An 18,433-nucleotide genomic window follows, 5' to 3' on the forward strand; every position below is an offset into this window, starting at 1 on the left:
TACATTCTCAGCATGCTATTTTGCAGTCTCAAGACCCCAGAAGGTCAATGGTGCTCCCAATAAGGACATTTGAAATTTGAAACAGTAGAAAATGTAGTGGAGTGGGAGCAAGAAACCAAATAAAGTCACAGTTTAAAGTAGCAATGCCAACCAATGAAAATGATTCGCCTACCATGTTCCAGATAAGAGGGCGTACCTTCCGAGGGGTCAAGCCTCCGAGCCCTCCGCCCATGCTTGGAGTTATTGTGGACAAACATGTTATCGGAGACTGCCAGGACATGGCCATCCACGTTGACTGTGGTAGATACCACGACCTGGAGACACAAGAGAAAAATGAATGAACATTTTAATATAAAAGCATGCTGGGTAATAAACTCAAGTTAAATAAATAACAGCTGGGAGCTGAAGAAAATTGCATAGCTATTTCACATAATAACGGGTGCTTAGGCTGTACAAGTCTAACAAGAGAAGCTATTGATGACTGGGTCTTTGGCATGGAACGCTTTTGATGCTGTTTTAAGTAAAATTGCACAGTTTATAGTTATATAGCAGAAGGTACACTGTTAACCATAATTTTAACAAGAGGATCTTTATTAGCATATTTTTTTACACAAGGGTGGTTGTGTTTCACCTAAATTACCCTTCAGTTTAGACACCAAAGCAGATATCACAGTTGATCATGCAAATAAAAGCCTTTTGAATCTTTAAAATATTTCCTCCCTACTGTGTCAAGGCTAAAAGATAGGCAAATGAAAAAAGAAGTTTCAGTTGGAGCAGGGACATATACATACATACTTTTTTTTCTTCCTAGATGTCATATCAAAATTTCTCAATACTTTTTTCTTCCCCTGCGTTAGTTTGGTGAATAAGACCAGAACCCTGCTCACAGCCATCATCGGATCCTTGCTAATTAAGGATATTAGATCTGTTTCAATGAAGCAGAAAAAGAAAAAAAGCAACACATGTAGACTTGGCCCAAGGCCAATTCATAGACATCCAGGCCAACTACTAAGTTGCCAGAAGGGCCCAGGAAAAGGTGTTCCTCAGACAACTTTGACTAAAACAATGAGAAGAATGACCTCCACTTCTCCTTATAGGAAATGGGGAAGGGGATTAAACCAAAGCCCACTGAGATATGTTTATTCATGCGACCTCTTATAACCAAATATAATAATTGTCTGTAATTGCAGTTTCGGCTCCCACCTCTTGCTTTGACACAAGAAACAGCAATCAGCCAGCTCCCGTTTAATCCACCTATTATGTTGACTAATTAACTTTACCCGACAGTTTATTTCTTCCTCCATTATCAGCCCCTGTCAGCCGCAAGCACCCCACAGCATAGGGGAAACCTTGGGCTCTTTGATTGATCACCAATAGATTGACATGCAGATTAATTTAATTAGAATCACCTCACTTGAGAAATGAAAGACAATGGCAAGAGGGCTAATAGATCTGCTCTCGTAATGAGGCAAGCCTCCAGAGTAAGGGCTGAGGATTTCTGATTTATTTTGCTCAATTCCCCAGTTGCCTGGAAAGACTCTTACTTTAATTGTTCTTGGGTTTGAGAGGCATTAGCCTCTGAAGAGGTGAATGGCTTTACATGGGTTGGTACATCCCGTGGCCTCAGTTCTGAAGGAAGCTTTTCTCTGAATTGGCTAAAGGGGACACTGGCTTTGCCAGTCTTGGGCAACACTGTGGATTCATTGCCCCATGTGCACAGAGGAAAGCAGTGAGCCTTGGTCCAGGCCTGTCCTTTGCCAGCCCTGACTGGCAAAGAGCTTGCCAGCTTAGAGCCTTGCGCTCACCAAACTTGCCATACTTCAAAACGCCCACTGTCCCTCTCTTCCACCCAAGTGCGTCCTGGCAAAGCGAGCTGAATTCATTGCCCTAAATCTTCAAGATAGCAGAACACGTGACGCAGGAAGTCAGCCTGATTTCCTCGATTCAGTGTATTAAAATGCATAGTAAACAACTTAGAGTCCATCCATCCTCTCCGCTCATTCGCCTTGGACAGCCCACATTCCTGTAGAACGAGTCGCTCACAGAAGGTCATGAAGGTTGACACAACAGTTTGGTTTTTTATGTCATGATTAGCCAACCAAATCCCAAAACAGCTGAAGCTGATGTGTATGCCTCACCAGTTGCCAGTTAATTTGATAGGAAAAAAAAAAAAAAAAAAAATGGAAGGAGAGAGCCATTATGTGAAGTGGCAGAGTCAGTACAATTTAGGACAACAGAAATGCAATTTTTTTTTTCATCAGGGAGGTAGCTTTGTAGGACACTAACAATTATGTAACAGAGCTGGGTCTTTCAAAGAAATTTTGATTTACTACAAGACCGCAACTGAGTGGTCACCAGAGTCGTTAGCTGAGGAAGCTATAAAAGGCATCCCAAATGGGATCTGTTTGCAGTGTCAGGAAATAGAAAGTGGTTATGCTAGATGTCTGTCTTAAGAAGAAAGTGATGACAATTTGCTATGCACCTGTAAGACACAAGTGCTGAAAACATAGAGCTTAAAACAGTTGGTTTCTTTCAAGACACAATGTCATCTAAATGCTAGCATTGGCTAAAATGGCAAAAATAAGTAATAGTTGCACACACCTTCAATTCCACACTTGAGAGTCAGAGATGGAAGGACTGCCATGAGTTCAAGGGCACCCTGAGACTCCATAGAGAATTCCAGGTCAACCTGGGCTATAGTGAGACCCTACTTCAAATAAAATAAAATAAAAAATAAATAATGAACCTATTAAAGGGGAAAGCTACCATATACATTTTCTTTTTCATAGCAAGGGAAAGACCACAGGGCCACATGTTTGAGAAAATTAAATTAACATAAATCCAACCAAAATTAGAAAAAAGATAATAGACATTCTTCATGCTATTTATGTCTAGAAAATAATTAAGTCCCTCAAAACCTCACAGCACAAATTCCTACCCCAAAATGGATTCTCCTATTCCAACTTGGAAATGATCAGGATCAATTTAAACAAATCTTCTGAAATTAATCCACAGAGTTACTTGTAAACTAAAAGATAATCTGTGAGATACAAAGGGGGATTAAAATATCCTTCAAAAACAGGCCCAGTGAAGGATGCAGTCCAGGAGTGATGAGCTGCTGGGACATTCATTGCAGCCAAGGAGACAAACAGGCTTGCCAAGTCTTCAACCTTCCCAGATTTTTGTCGACCAAAGCACAGGGGCAGGAAAATACAGACAGTGACTTTCCCCTTTGGAGTCAATCATACCTTCCTCATCATCCCCTCACACTTTTTCTCCCTCTGTTGCTCTACTGCCCAGAGAAAAAGAAATGCATAAATGAGGAACTGGTGAGTTACAATTTTACTAGGTCTGTTTCTACTAGAGCCTCCACTCTCCATCGATGCACCAGTCCAAGCCAGTAGTCAAAGGTGCAAAGGTTCAAATTTATATGAGATAAAATATAGTTTTCCAGTCTCAGCTGAGACATTTCAGGCACTTGGTGCCCAGAGGTAGCTGCTGGCCACTGTACTGGACAGGGTGAACAAAGCATTGCCATCATTACAAGAGTTTTGGGACATATTATATATATATATATATACATGATTTTTAAAAATCTTTTTGCACTAGGGCTTGATTTTCAAAAGGCAGTCTGCAAGCAGCCTGATAATATGCATTATATTCCATACTTCCTTCTGTCTGGTCCTGCCCTCATGGTAAGGGCATTCAGTATGAGGCTATATAGGAAGAGCAAGGAGGCCTGCAGCTTCTTGTGTGTTTTTGAGATTTTACACTGATGTTTTCCATTTCTGGGCTCATTATCAGTGGTCAGGAATCTTCTGTGAACATTCTCTCCTGGACCTAGCTAACCCAGACGCCACGGGTTTTATTACCCACCCTCTTCTATTTAGATTTGGAAGGGTCGCACACACAGTGCTGATCCCAGCTCCCTCACTTCTGCCGGGGTCATGACTCAGGCCATCTGCTGAAGGGGAAATATCCCCCCCTCTGCATCCCAGCATCCTCAGCTCTCCAGTGAGAGTGAAAATCATAGCTGAATCTAAGATTTCTGTGACGGCAGCTTCGTCCCACTGGTGAGCATGGGTTCTGCCCACAGTGGGTGCTCAATGAACACCAGAAGCAGAAAAAGGGTCCTTGTCACTTTGTACATGGTTCAAAATACTATGTTGGGCTGAGAAGCCCAGAGCACTGAGTCCTGATTGTCATCAAATGGACTCAGCACAGACTATTTTGTTTTTAAGTTTATTTTATTTTGGTTTTTCAAGGTAGGGTCTCACTCTAGGCTCAGGCTGACCTCGAATTAAATCCATTGTTTCAGGCTGGCCTTGAACTCCCAGTGAAACTCGTACCTCTGCCTCCCGAGTACTAAGGTTAAAGGTGTGAGCTACCACACCCAGCCAGACTCCTATTTTAAATAAGAGGTAACAGGAGTATTTCTCCTGGGCCACTACTCGATGGAATCTCCCAGTCCAGAAGACCTTTGTCCCAGAACATAGCATCACACAATGGAGTCATACTGTGAACTGCCACCTCACAGACGTGGATAATTTTGTTTTCCAGAATATATCCCCCATCTTAACTCGTTACAGCCTAGGCTTGAAACTAAATGAAAAATTTCTGTTTTAAAACTAATAATTGTTGCCGGGTGTGGTGGCTCACGCCTTTAATCCCAGCACTCGGGAGGCAGAGGTAGGAGGATCACCATGAGTTCAAGGCCACCCTGAGACTACAGAGTTAATTCCAAGTCAGCCTGGATCAGAGTGAGACCCTACCTTGAAAAACAAAACAAACAAACAAACAAAAACCAAAAAGCAATAATCTCAGGGCTGGAAAGATGGCTCAGTGTTTAAGGTGCTTGCCTCCAAGACCTAAGGACCTAAGATTCGATTCCCCAGTACCCACATAAAGCCAGATACACAAGGTGGCACGTGTGTCTGGAGTTTGTCTGCAGTGGCTAGAGGCCCTGGTGAACCCATTCTCTCTCCCTCTTTCTCACTCTCTCAAATAAATAAATAAACAAATAAAGTATTGAAGTAATAATAATAATCTTGAAAACAAACATCATGGGGATCTAGTCCCTCCAGTGTTTCTCCTCGGGGCTGGTCTCTCAGAGTTCTGCTGCTGGCTGGTTCTCCCTCACCATCATTTCTCCACTCGTCCTTCTCTTCCCACCACGTGACAGACCTTGCATGTCCTGACTCTATCATCTCGGATTCATGAAGGGTAACCTCTGTCTCAAGAGCAGATTTTCAAAAAGACACAAGCTGCTAAATTCAGCCATCAGTCGAAGATCACATTAACAAATGTAGAAGCTGACATGGAATGAAGGGTTATGACCAAAGACTTGAAGCGTGTATCTCTGAACATTTCTCAAACAGGTAAAACCAGCAGAAAGGTTTGATCTCCAGGCACTCGAATCTTTAAATTTAGAACACTCAGCAATGGGCTAGAGAGATGGCTTAGCAGTTAAGGTGCTTACCTGCAAAGCCAAATGACCCTGGTTCAATACCCCAGGACCCTCATAAGCCAGATACAAAAAGTGACACATGTGTCTGGAGTTCATTTGCAGTGGCTGGAGGCCCTGGCCTGCCCATTTTCCACAACAACAACTCTCTCTCTCTCTCTGTGTGTGTGTGTCTTTATCTCAAATACATAAATAAAATATTTTTTTAAAAATTTAACTTAATAAAAAGAACATTTAGCAACAAGTGTGTCCTTCTAAGGAATGACCACTTTAAGGGACTATAGAGATGGCTCAGCAGTTAAAGGCACTTGTTTGCAAAGCCGGATGGCCTAGGTTCAATTCTCCAATACCCACATAAAGCCAGACATACAAAGTGGCATATGTGTCTGGGGTTAGTTTGCTGTGACAGGATGCCTTGGCATGCCCATAATTCATACTCTCTCTGTCTGCCTCTTCTATCTTTCTTTCTCTCAAATAAAAATATTTTTTAAAAAATAACTACTTCAGCAAACTGATTTTGGAAAATCATAAAACTTGGTTTTCAAAACTACACATGTAAGGGCTGGATAGGTGGCTTGGCAGTTAAGGCACTTGCCTGCAAACCTACGGACCTAGGTTCAATTCCCCAGTACCCACATAAGCCAGATGCACAAGGTGGCACATGCATCTGGAGTTCATGCGCAGTGGCTGTAAGCCCTGGCACACCCAGTCTCTCTGTGTGTCTCTGCCACTCTCTCTCTACATATATCTCAAATAAATAAAAAAATACCTAAAAAAAACTACACATTACAGGGGCTAGATAGATGGCTTGGCAGTTAAGCACTTGCCTGTGAAGCCTAAGGACCCCGGTTAGAGGCTCAATTCCCCAGGACCCATGTTAGCCAGATGCACAAGGGGACGCACGCATCTGGAGTTCGTTTGCAGTGGCTGAAGGCCCTGGCATGCCCATTCTCTCTCTCTCTCTTTCATAAATAAATAAATAGATCAAAATAAAATATTTACAATGAGGCCACTGCGTTGGGCTTTCACTCAGTCTGGCTACTCTCCTTATAACAATGACTCTGGACACCCAGAGAAGGCAAGTATGAGAAGTACAAAAGCACAAGGGGTGGCATTGTTGTGCTGATGGAAATGGCCGTATCTTATCCATGGTAGCAGATATACAAACCTATACTTGCAAAAAAGAAAATTTGAATTAAATGGAAAAATATACCTACAAAGGGCTGGAGAGATGGTTTAGTGGTCAAGGCACTTGTCTGCAAAGCCAAAGGACCCACATAAGCCAGATGCATAAGGGGGTGCATCTGGAGTTCATTTACAGTGTCTGGAGGCCCCAGAGCACCTATTCTCTCTCTCTCTCTCTCTCTCTCTCTCTCTCTCTGTCTCTCTCTCTCTCTCTCCCTGCCTATATCTGTAGATCTCTCTCAAATAAATAAACAAATTAAATATTAAATATATATATATATATATATATATATATATATATATATATATATATATATATATACACCTACACAAATTAGTATAAGTACATTTAGGAAATTTTGAATAAGATGTGCAGATGATATCAATGTTCCTATTCTGTTGTCATTTTGTTCCCCAATTTTGCAAAATAAATAAATAAATAAAGCAGATTGCCATTGAAGGAGACGGGTTAAAGCATACAGGGTCTCTGGATTATTTCTTACAATTGCATGCGCATCTACAATTACGTCCATAAAAATTTCAATGAAATACAAGACATCAGCAGTGAAGATGTCCTTCAAGGGGTGAATGGATAAACAAACTAGCAATCCATACAATGGCATATCATTTAGTGATGAAAAGAAATGAGCTGTCAAACCACAAAAAGGCATGGAGGAATCTTAAATGCATATTGCCAAACGAAGGGGGGGAAACGATGACCTGAAGTGATTATGCGCTGTATCATTCCAACTAAATGACATTCTAAAGTCAAAGCTATGGTGACAGTAAAGAAACGGTGGTGGAGCCGGGCGTGGTGGCGCACGCCTTTAATCCCTTCACTTGGGAGGCAGAGGTAAGAGGATCGCCATGGGCTCAAGGCCACCCTGAGAATACAGAGTGAATTCCAGGTGAACCTGGACTACAGTGAAACCTTACCTCAAAAAAGAAAGAAAGAAAGAAAGAAAGAGAGAGAGAGAGAGAGAGAGAGAGAGAGAGAGAGAGAGGGAAAGAAAGAAAGAAAGAAGGAAAGAGAGAAAGAAAGAAAGAGTGGTGACCAGGAGTTTGGGAGGAAGAAGGGACTGATAAAGAGACCACAAGATTTTACGACAACAAAACTAGGTTTTATAATATTGTGAGGATGGGCACATCACTTCAGTGAGTCTGTCCCAATCTACGAGACGTACATCATAAAATGGAGCCTCCTACAAACCATGGGCTTTAGTTAAAAATACCACATCAGGGCTAGAGAGATGGCTTAGCAGTTAAGCGCTTGTCTGTGAAGCCTAAGGACCCCGGTTTAAGGCTCGATTCCCCAGGACCCACATTAGCGCACGTCTGGAGTATGTTTGCAGTGGCTGGAAGCCCTGGCATATCCATTCTCTCTCTCTATCTGCCTCTTTCTTTCTATGTCTGTCACTCTCAAGTAAATAAATAAAAAGTAAAATGAAAATGCCACATCAGTATTGGCACAGTAACTTACAAGTCTAGCATACCCTCATGTTCATTATAGGGCAGATATCATGGTTATATATAGAAGTCCCAAGAACTCATTTTTCTGTATGCTTCAAACTGTTCTGCAAAATAGCTTCCCTTACATTTTTCAGAAGCACTGGTGAAACCTGCACCCTGGGCCCCGTACGGCCCTCTCTGAACCCTCTCTGCCGGGACACTTCTGTACAGACTTATCCAGCGGCAGATACATGCAATGGCTTCCAATCATGAGCTTTCAAATGTAGTAAAGAGGGACAGCATTGCAGAACGTGAACACAAAATGCATCCAAAATCAGGCTGCGCATAAAAACATTTGGTAATGTTCCTTTTTGGGGGATCTTATCAACCCCATATGGGAATGTTGGTGATCTCGCACCTATGAGCAGCTCTGAACTAGCAGATTTACGTGGCTTTGAATAATTCTAAAGTTAAAAACTGTGACTCTTACTCCACAGTGCCATCACATTAAAAATAATGTTGCCACATGAGGGTTGTAAGAAAAAAAAAAAAAAAGATAAAAGGAGTCTTTGGTAGTATGACATGGCAAATTTGTGCAATACTTCCTCTTACAACTTGGAAAACTAACGCCTGCAATATAATTTTGTTTGTTTTGTCAAGATAGGCTTTCACTCTAGCACAGTCTAACCTGGAACTTAAGATGACTTTGAACTCATGGTTATCCTCCTACCTCTGCTTTCTGAGTGCTGGGATGAAAGGTGTGAGCCACCACACCTGGCCAAAGCCTGCGGTATTTTACCTCATCTTCATAGCCATGGGATACAGTAAGGCAAGTCTCTAGCTTTGGTTCTCACCCTTGACAGCCTCCAGCATGCAGTTCTGGCTTAAATCTTGCACAATTCTCCTGGATTCTCACAGTGTAGGATAAGTACTATTTACATAAAAATGTAGCACTTAGGTCTTCATTAACTTCGTCCTTTCAAATATCCTTGGCTGATATGGAATGAGATATTCTCAGAAATGTACCTGATTGCGAGTCTCTATCTGGTTGAAAGATCCCAAATAAGTCATTAAAAATTATAGAGGACGCGTGGACCTCCAGGATGTAACAGCGTGGAACTGTGCTGAGAGAGTCTGGGAGTGGTGAACTGAATTAAATCCACATTGAAGGCTCAGGGCAAAACTGTCTCTTCTCTTCTTAACAAGATGATGACAGGAACAAACACTTCTCTCCTCATACTGTGATGAAAACTATGGATAGCCTGGGAAAACGGACCCCGCTTCTGTGTGTCTCCCATCTTCCGTGCTGTGTGCCTACTAACCATGAAGCACTCACCAGCCGTCCAAAGCTGCTTTTCTCACGTGGGTGGGGATGCACCTGATGCCGTAGCTGGCCTTATGGTGCCTCCAAGCGAATTGAACATAGCAGACGGTTGTGTGTGCCCAGCAGGGCCTTGACTGTGACACGTGCGTGTGGAAACGAGGAGTTAGCTAAACTTACACCGGTCAGCTGCCCGGATCCCAGCGTCAGACAGCTCCACCCATCACTTATTAGACTGTACGCACAGACAAGTCAATCACAGGAGTGAGCTGTGGCCCTGCTCTATGCAGGTGTTCTAAAGAAGCAATGAACAAGACAGGAAAAAAAAATTTTTTTTACCAGGTGCTCAACTCCTATTAGTTTATTTCTTAGTGGAGTTTTGTCTTTCACATAAGAAGAGGAAGGGTAAGGGACATATAAGTAATTGATGCAAATTATAGTCTACAATAAATTTGAAGAAAAATAAGAGAGGAGCTATGATTGACTGGTTAAGGAAGGTCTTCAAGGGAGGGAGTGACATTTTGACAGAAATCTGAAGAAAAGGTAGCTAGCCAGCCAAGGATGTGGCCAAAGAATTTCCTAGGGAAATAGGATAGTGAGTGGAAAGACCCGGAGGCAGGAATGACTCTGGTGTACTTAAGGAAAACAAAGGACGAGGAGGAAGGTGAACATGCTAGATTAGAGCAAAGTGAGAAAGAATGATAGAAAACCATGTGTGATTATGTATGTGAACACTTAGCACAGTGTCTGACACACAGACAGAGCTTGATAAGTTACGGTTTGGAAACAGAAAGGAGATGAGAACAGTCTTGTGGGAAGTCCCCAAATCATAAACATCCACAGAGCCAGCAGCTGCTGGTGATCACTAATAAAGCAAACACTTTATAAGGGTCCTCTAATGCGTTTCCCATTTTCTTCCAAGGCTGTTGTACTTAGTGAAGGAATACGCTTTTTCTAAGCGCTCAGCCACACCTCTCATGGAATCCCATTCCTAAGGGTATCGTCCCGATGAAACATACTCCCTGCCAGGGCTCAGCATCAAGCCAATGCTGACATATATAACTGCCCAGTATACGCTGTGGCTACTTCATATACATCAGGTTGAAAAGTCACCATTTGTATCCACCATGTTGAATGCTGTACTCTGAAACTATCATTAGAATGGCTTTCAGTATAATTAATCAGCAGGGCACACCTTGAAATTATTCTGTAGGAAGGGAGTGAAAGTGGCTCAGGCTCCTAGTATCCTGTTGGGAAGGAATTTAATTGCAAGATGTGCAGTTTGTCAAAACAATATAAGTATATCAGAGACAGAGGGTAGGAGGGGGGTAGGGGGGAGAAACAGATGAGAGTGTTTTCCTTCTTTACTAAAGTGCTTTAATAACAGATAAAACCACAGAACATGGACATATATTTTAAAGATGCTGTCTGCAATCACACCCTGTGAGATACTGATTTGGAAATGCCATGGCTTGTGAAAACAAATAGCAAAATTTCTAGAATTCATTTTAAAAACAAAAAACAGGGAGTTCCCTTTTCATGTCATGGTCCGTGTCATCATTTTGAAAAGAAAAACACATTTTTGTTAGAAATTTGGGATTAAAAAAAAAAAATAAAAACCTGATGGTTTCTTATACCCCCTCTGACTAAGTTAAGAAGAATGCTGGTCATCTCAGAGAAACATGACTTTTGTGCTCTACTTAGAATCCTTGTCTGACTTTTCTGAGCGTGATCTACAGTCACTCCTTGGTATCTGTTTGGGCACTGGCTCCAGGACGCACCCCACTCACACTGGTGCTGAAATTGTGCTGCACTTGCATAGAACAGGCACAATCCTCCCAGATACCTTAGATGCTCTCTAGATTGCTTACAGCACCTGATGTGGTAGGGATGCTAACTTACACTGTGTATTAGGGAATGAGGATAAGACAAGATGTCTACACACATTCAGTACAGATGTAGCTCTTTCCAGATGTTTTCCATCTGCAGGTGGTTGAATCTGTGGATAAGAGGAGCTGACTGTACCTCTGAGCTTAAATGCCACCTACTCTAATCACAAACTTTAAGGTAAGGTGCCATCTCTAACTCCATACTTTTTCACCTCTTGTAATGTTCGCAATAATTATAATTTCTAAGTATTTGCAATTATTACTTTTTACCTATTTTCATCATGACAGCTACTGACAATTATTCTCTATACATCCATTTTTCTCTCCTTCCTGGGCTGCACCACATTGGCCAGCCTCCCTGCGGCTATAGATGACCCCATGACTGACTTCAAGCCAATGGAAGGAGAGCCAATTTGAAAAGGACCAATCCTAAGCCAACGATTTGAAGACCTCCACGTGTCCTGTTCACGTGTCCTTCACTCTTCCTTCTGTTGGCTCCATGAAAACAAGAAGGTTATAAGGGCAGACATAAAACCAAAGGACCCCAGGTCCCAAATTACTTCAAGGAGAAGAGCCATTCATCCAGTCAAGAACACCAGTGTATACATATTAGCTGTGAGCCGATATATTCTATTCGTTGATCTAGTTGTTACAGCAGCTAGTAGAACCCTATAAACAGAAATATCAGTTTCATTATAACAAAAACTCTGTCTTTCGTGCTCATAATTACGGACTTTCCACCTAGCTCTACAGTAAACACTGCTGAGTACAAGCCCACATGAATGAATGAATAGAACTTACATCTAGAGTCATCTATGCTATTTGTCACAGATCTAGCATGTATATGTGAATGCAGATTTATAGCCTATCAAGAAAACTTTGCTAAAGGGAGAAGATGAATTTGGAAATGTATATATGTTATTTCAGGCTCCAGGTCGTACAGTGTCTACCGTGATGACAACTTGAACTCAATTCGCGTTCCTCCCCTCACTACCCTCATTCTGCCAGTCCCAACAAGGGAAGCTGTGGATAAGGATTTAACCTTGAGTTGTCTGGCTCCTGTCAGTTAAAACCCAGACTGTGACATGGCTTTAACGCAGCCCTTTCAGCATTAGCATCTTTTTAGTGTCAAGATGAAGAAACGCGCTCATTTAGTCCCATTGAATTGCTCCCTGTGTCATGGGCTGATTCTATTCCCAATTGATCCCCCTCTCCTTCCTTGGCCCTTCCCCCATTCCCACCACAACTAAATAAAGCCTGTATCCCTTGCTGTATTTAAGCAAGTTTGTTACCCTAACCACATTCTAGAGAGTTCAAAGAAAGCATCCCTTATAAAGCAGAAACAGAAAAGATTACACCAGATTTTCGACAAGGTTTCTGCCATGCTGCCTAAAAGTATGAACACAACCTAGCTTTGCAGAAAGTGATTAATTTCTTGAAAACACCCAGGTCACACTAATTGACATGACCTGTGTAATTAAGCAATCTCTGTTTACATGCCAGAAGTCCAGCCACTATGAGGCTGCATTTTCTTGACAGAATGTCTTTAAGTGTCAGGAGATCAACAACCTTCCTTATGTCCTCCTCGGTCACCTACACAGGCCCCTCACTGCTGCTCGGGGGAGACACATGCTGGCGTAGCTGTGTGAAGATCAGACTGGCTTGGGAAGAAGAGAATGAGACAGGAGCAGCCGCAACCTGCTGCCTAGAGACAGCCGCTCCACAGGCCAGGGAGGTGCCCTGCTAGATGCCTCCAGGACCCTTTTTATGCCACTGATAAGAATACACTTCAGGTCTTCGATCCCCCAAAAGACACTCTCTTGCTCCTCTTATAAGCAACAAGGACAGAACAATATTTAAAACTAGATTCTCCATGTGTGTGCTATGAATGTAAAGCATGATGGAAATTGCTCATAAGGAACCTTCCATGTGATCATTACGAAACATCTTGTCAGCCAGGAGGGCAGCAGAGAATGCTACCTTTTCTGTTGGGTTCTATGATTTGGGAAGCAGAGTATGTTTCCTAACAAGAGTCCAACCACAGATTCTGCACGGTTTCCTTGCGGTCTCAAAGCATCAGATAGCATCTGAGTCACACTGTGTAAGTTGAGCCTCTACCTCACCACTTAGTTGGTATGTAACTTTGGGCAAACTGCTTCACTGCTCTAAGTTCGTTTCCTAACTTGTAAGATGGCAATCATCTACATTTGCTCTTAACAAGGATACTAGGAGGCTAACTATGACTCATGTTAAATGCTTTATGTAATACCCCTTGCCAATTAAGCATGTAGCAAAGCTTAATGTTATCATCACCATTCTTACAATCACCAGTGCCCATGGATGGATGGATGTAAGACACATGAACACATGCATCTGTATACATGATATATACACAGATGTAAACAGACATCTGCCCAGCACTTTATGCAGGCAGTTAGATATGAACAGTTCCAGGGATGAGAAGAGGAGATACCAGTTTGAGAAGGAAGAGAAAAGAAAATAAGGGTGACAATGAGTCCAGCTTGGGCTCCTGTGCTTAGGGTTCTAGAAATATGCAGCAGACATTTGGACAGCTAACTGTGAATGTGAGTGGCAGGTGTCAGGGGCCATCATGCCACAGTCGTCACTGGCTCAGAAGCAACTATGATCCTGAGATACAAGAAGATACTCGGGAGAACTGATGACTAAGAGAAGGTCTGGACCTCAGGGGTAAGCACTTACAAGAAGGATAACAAAGAAGTCCCCTAGAGGGGGTGGGATATGAATAAATGGTGTCAGAATTTAAGGGAAAAAAGGTGGATTTGGATACAGGAAATGATGACCAGTGTGAAATGGTGCAGATGATAGTAGAATAATCGGTTATGGATAAAATACAGACTGGAGAAAGTCATTAAAAGACTGGATAAGGAGGCTGGTGAAATGGCTTAGCAGTTAAAGTGTTTGCCTGTGAAGACTAACGACCCCAGTTCGATTCCCCAGGTCCCACATAAGCCAGATGCACAAGGGAGTGCATGTGTCTGGAGTTCGTTTACAGTGGCTAAAGGCCCTGGTACACCCATTCTCTTTTTCTCTCTCTCTCTCTCTCTCAAATAAATAAATAAATAAAAATATGTTTTAAAAAGACTGGATAAGGGATAGTTGAAATTTTGCTTTAAGTCATGGCAACTCCTCATTCCTGATTATAGAAATGTCCCCATGTCTAGTCTATATGCATGTGAGCAAATGTGAATTGTATAAGAGTAGTAATTATAGCAGTGTGAATATAGAGATATAACATGAGATGGATCAGGGTGCAACTTACTACAGATTTCCTCCACTTCACCTGAAAGGCGATGAGTAGAAACAGAGAGAGTTGAACCTGAGTTCTAATAAGAAATTTTCCATTGTTGATCGATATGTGACTTTCATTATATCAAAAATGGACCCTGTGGTAGCCAAGGTAGCTGTTCCTGTGGAGAAATGTCTGCTTGGGAGTGAGAGGCAGGAACTCTTTCAGGGCTTATATAAATCATATGCATTTGAAGGTCAGTTTGGACCATGGTTGGGACAGTTTTCTGCTAACCAAAGAGTGTGCTGTTTGTGACTCTAACACTGGCACCAAGAAGAGTTTGTCAGAGGTCATCAAGCGTAGAGTACAACCAGTGATTCTCAATCAGAGACAATTTTTGACAGTTATCAACGTCTGGAGAAGTTTTGGTTCTCATGGTTAGGGAAGGGAGTTGTTTGCTATTGTTATCAAGTGGGTAAGGACCAGGGACACTGCTAAATATCCCACAATGCACAAGACAACCCCATCAAGGATTATCCAGTTTAAAATTCTACTTGTGTTCAGGCTAAGAAATCCTAAACTAAACTAATAGCCTACATTCACTTTATCATGAGGATTTTTCTCCAAAGGTTTACATTTATCTTCTATTAGTTATGCATACACATGGAAAATGCCACTTTTCATATATAATGAAATAAGCAAAATCATCATTCCGGTTTGTGTGTGTGTGCATGTATAAATGCTTGCATGCATATGAATGTGTGTGTGTGTGTGTGTGTGTGTATGCTTGTGTAGGCCAGAGGTTGACATCAGTTGTCTTTTTCAAACTTTGTTTTTGAGGTAGGGTTTTGCTCTAGCCAAGGCTGACTTGAAATGTCTCAGGGTAGCCTCGAACACAGCAATCCTCCTACCTCAGCCTCCCGAGGGCTGGAATTAAAGGCATGTGCCACCACGCCCTGGCTTCTACATTATTTTTTTGAGACAGAATCCCACAAAGTTAGCTAGAGCAGCTAGCCCCCGAGGCTCAGAGTTCTCCCGACCCTGAGCTCGCAGTGCTGGAATGACAGGCCTGTGCCGCTGCACCTGCCTGTTGTGTAGATGTTGGGGAGCTTACCTCGGGTATTCATGTCCACAGGGCAGCTTTACCCACTGAGCTACCCTCGGCCCCAGGTTCATCATTCCTACTTCACTTTAAAGGGGAAGAAACTAAGGCTCCAAAAGATCACAGGAGTACCCAGGCATCTCCCTCCTGCTTCCTCATCTCCATAGCCCGTCTATTAAATGAAGACGAATGACTTGTGCACAAAAATAAAACTTTCTAGATACTATCAAAACGAATAGAGAGAACTGACTTCCTACTTGCACAGAGCTGTCTTCCTCCAGCTGATACCTCACTGGCAGGTGCTGTATCATTCTGAACAAACGCTCTCTGAGGTTCCTTGTATCACCAAAGCATATGCCTGAAAGGTGCAGCTCAGCTGGTGCTGACATTTGTAAGACATTAAATATGTTCATTACTTGTAAATTGTTTCATGCTTGAGTTTCTCTGTTCTGAACCCAAACTAGACTAGTCAGAAGAGATATGTGGCTTATCTCAAGACCAAAGCATGCAATGAAAGAATGAATACTGAAAATAAAAAAATCTCATGTTTCAAGACCCTTGAAGGTAAATAAATATATATATAGATATATATATACATACTATCATCGGACCCTTGGGAGGAGAAAAAACAGTAGCACTATGCACATGGTTACACCAGCTTAGTAGTAAAACTGACTTCGGCTCCATGCACAAAGTCCTGGGTGGGAAAGAGAATGCCTAAGTGAACCACATTGGCACAGGAGCCATCCAGAAAAGTTTCCAAGAAACTAAGATGTTATGAAGCCGGCTATAGTGCTGCATGCCTTTAATCCCAGTACTCAGGAGGCAGAGGTAGGAGGACTTCCATGAGTTCAAGGCCACCCTGAGACTCCATAGTGAATTCCAGGTCAGCCTGGGCTAGAGTGAGACCCTACCTCAAAAAAAAAAAAAAAAAGAAAAAGAAACTAAGATGTTATGAATTAATCCCATTCACCTTGACAAAGACAAAAGGTGCTCAGGGCAAGATGACTTTATATACATTCCTCGAATTTTAGAAGCGAATGTTCTCGTTCCAATGGATTTGTCCTTTAATGAGACCAGTAAGTAAGTCTCACCTCTTTAAAAATTCATCATGGAGACCAAGAGATACTGACATCCACGGTCAATGTTCAAAGTCCTTTCCCTCTCTCTTCTTAGAGAATGGAGAGCTGAAGTTTTCCAATAGTTTTTGGAATCATACATTAAGATCTACCGTGTAGACTAAACAGACCTCGGAGCATCCTTTACACACCCAGCTATTTCTCTGACAGATTGTGAAAGCACACATCAACGTTGACACAGCAAATAACTTACCCATAAAATTAAATGGCGAGCAAAGCTAGGGAGGGTCTCAACTTTGCTACTCCAGCTGTGTACCCTGGCGCTGGCACCACCTGGGAGCTTGTTAGAAAGGTAGAATTCCAGTCCCACCTCAGACCTCAATCAGTACTTTAACAAGATCCCCAGGGGGTTCTCGGCACTTTAAACTAAAGAAGTACTATGTCAAGAATTTAGCAACCCTTCCTAAGACCCAGTATCATCTTGTGTCTTGGAAATTAATCCACCTGTTTTGAGGCCTTCAGCCTTTTGGTACTTGTATAATTCGGTGAAGTTAGCATGTTGCTCATGCTTCAGACACTGGCAGACCTGACAGATGTTTGGGAATCATGTACTCATACTATGCAGGGACATTTCTGAGGCAGAACGGAGGCCACCCATACTGCACCAGACACACTCTGCTTTTCACACATGATAGGCAATTGCTGCTGATTTTCCAAGATTGCTAGAGGGGAGGAGAGAGGAAAAGAATGGCCTTCCCAATTTCACTTTTTGCTATTATTCACTAGCATTCCAGTAAGAAAATTTGAGTAAGTGAAGTCATTATTTCTATGTAATGGCTTAATCTGTGGGCTTTCCTGCAAAAGAGTCCTTCCAGGAAGCCAAAACTAAGCTGGGGGCACAGGTGGTGCAGCTCCAGTTCTTGTCTAACAGAAAACAACTTCTAGACTGCAGACGCTCAGGGACCACAGGCCTCGCCTGCTCCACAGAAACGACTGTACTCCACATCTTCTGCCTGAGCCTGTTGACCATCTCCCAGAGTTCATGGTATTGCTAAGATTTAGAAAGGAGAGAGGACCCACCTGGAATCTCCGCATATCACGAGGGTTTCCTGCATTCTTTAGGCAATTTTGGTTGCATTTAAGGAAAAACTTCAAGAAGAACCTGTGTAGGGAGGAAATGAGAAAGGGTTAGCTCTTCAATCTCGACAAGGGAGTAGAGGGGTAGAAAGTCACTTCTAGGTTGTGGGCTCTGTTTCCTTTATGCATTTCCTGAAATATTCAGAGTGGTGTTTAGGATCAGTATTGTGCTTGAGGTCTGAGTCTTTCTATTGCATCCAAACAGATGTTCTTTGGGAAGACGACACTTTTGGTCTTGCAAGCACAGACCTCACAGAAGAAGTAAATCCCCAAGGGAGAATTTTCAGAGAGATCTTTACTATAATTGAAGTAAGGTTCCAGTTGGATCTAATAGTTTAAGAACTCTCATGATCCCCAAGCACAACATGTAATTTAAACTCTATAAACTCACAGTTAATGAATAGCAAAACATGTGCTAGATATATGGATATGGCAAACACTTTGAATCTTAGCATCTCCAAGTAAAATATTCTAGTTAGCAGCACTCAGGAGACAGATGTAGGATTCACACTAACCAAAACCTTTGAACTTATCCAAAG

At 42.2% G+C, this 18,433-nt stretch overlaps 1 protein-coding gene across 4 annotated transcripts in view; it reads right to left on the reverse strand.

Moving 5' to 3' along the window:
- The window catches only part of Ebf1 (EBF transcription factor 1), a 410,419-nt gene that overhangs the window by 131,874 nt on the left and 260,112 nt on the right, over nt 1-18,433 (reverse strand). For 2 of the 4 annotated variants that reach the window (XM_045152065.1, XM_045152064.1), the window contains exons 7-8: nt 17,838-17,919; nt 197-314 (exon numbers count right to left, since the gene is read on the reverse strand). In XM_045152065.1, coding sequence (XP_045008000.1) covers nt 197-314; nt 17,838-17,919 — 200 coding nt within the window. Of the gene's footprint in view, nt 1-172; nt 315-17,837; nt 17,920-18,433 lie in introns of all 4 variants that reach the window. The other 2 variants (XM_045152063.1, XM_045152061.1) reach the window with 1 other exon arrangement.

Source organism: Jaculus jaculus, chromosome 6 (genome assembly GCF_020740685.1).
Source record: "Jaculus jaculus isolate mJacJac1 chromosome 6, mJacJac1.mat.Y.cur, whole genome shotgun sequence".
In the NCBI taxonomy this organism is placed as follows: Eukaryota; Metazoa; Chordata; class Mammalia; order Rodentia; family Dipodidae; genus Jaculus; species Jaculus jaculus.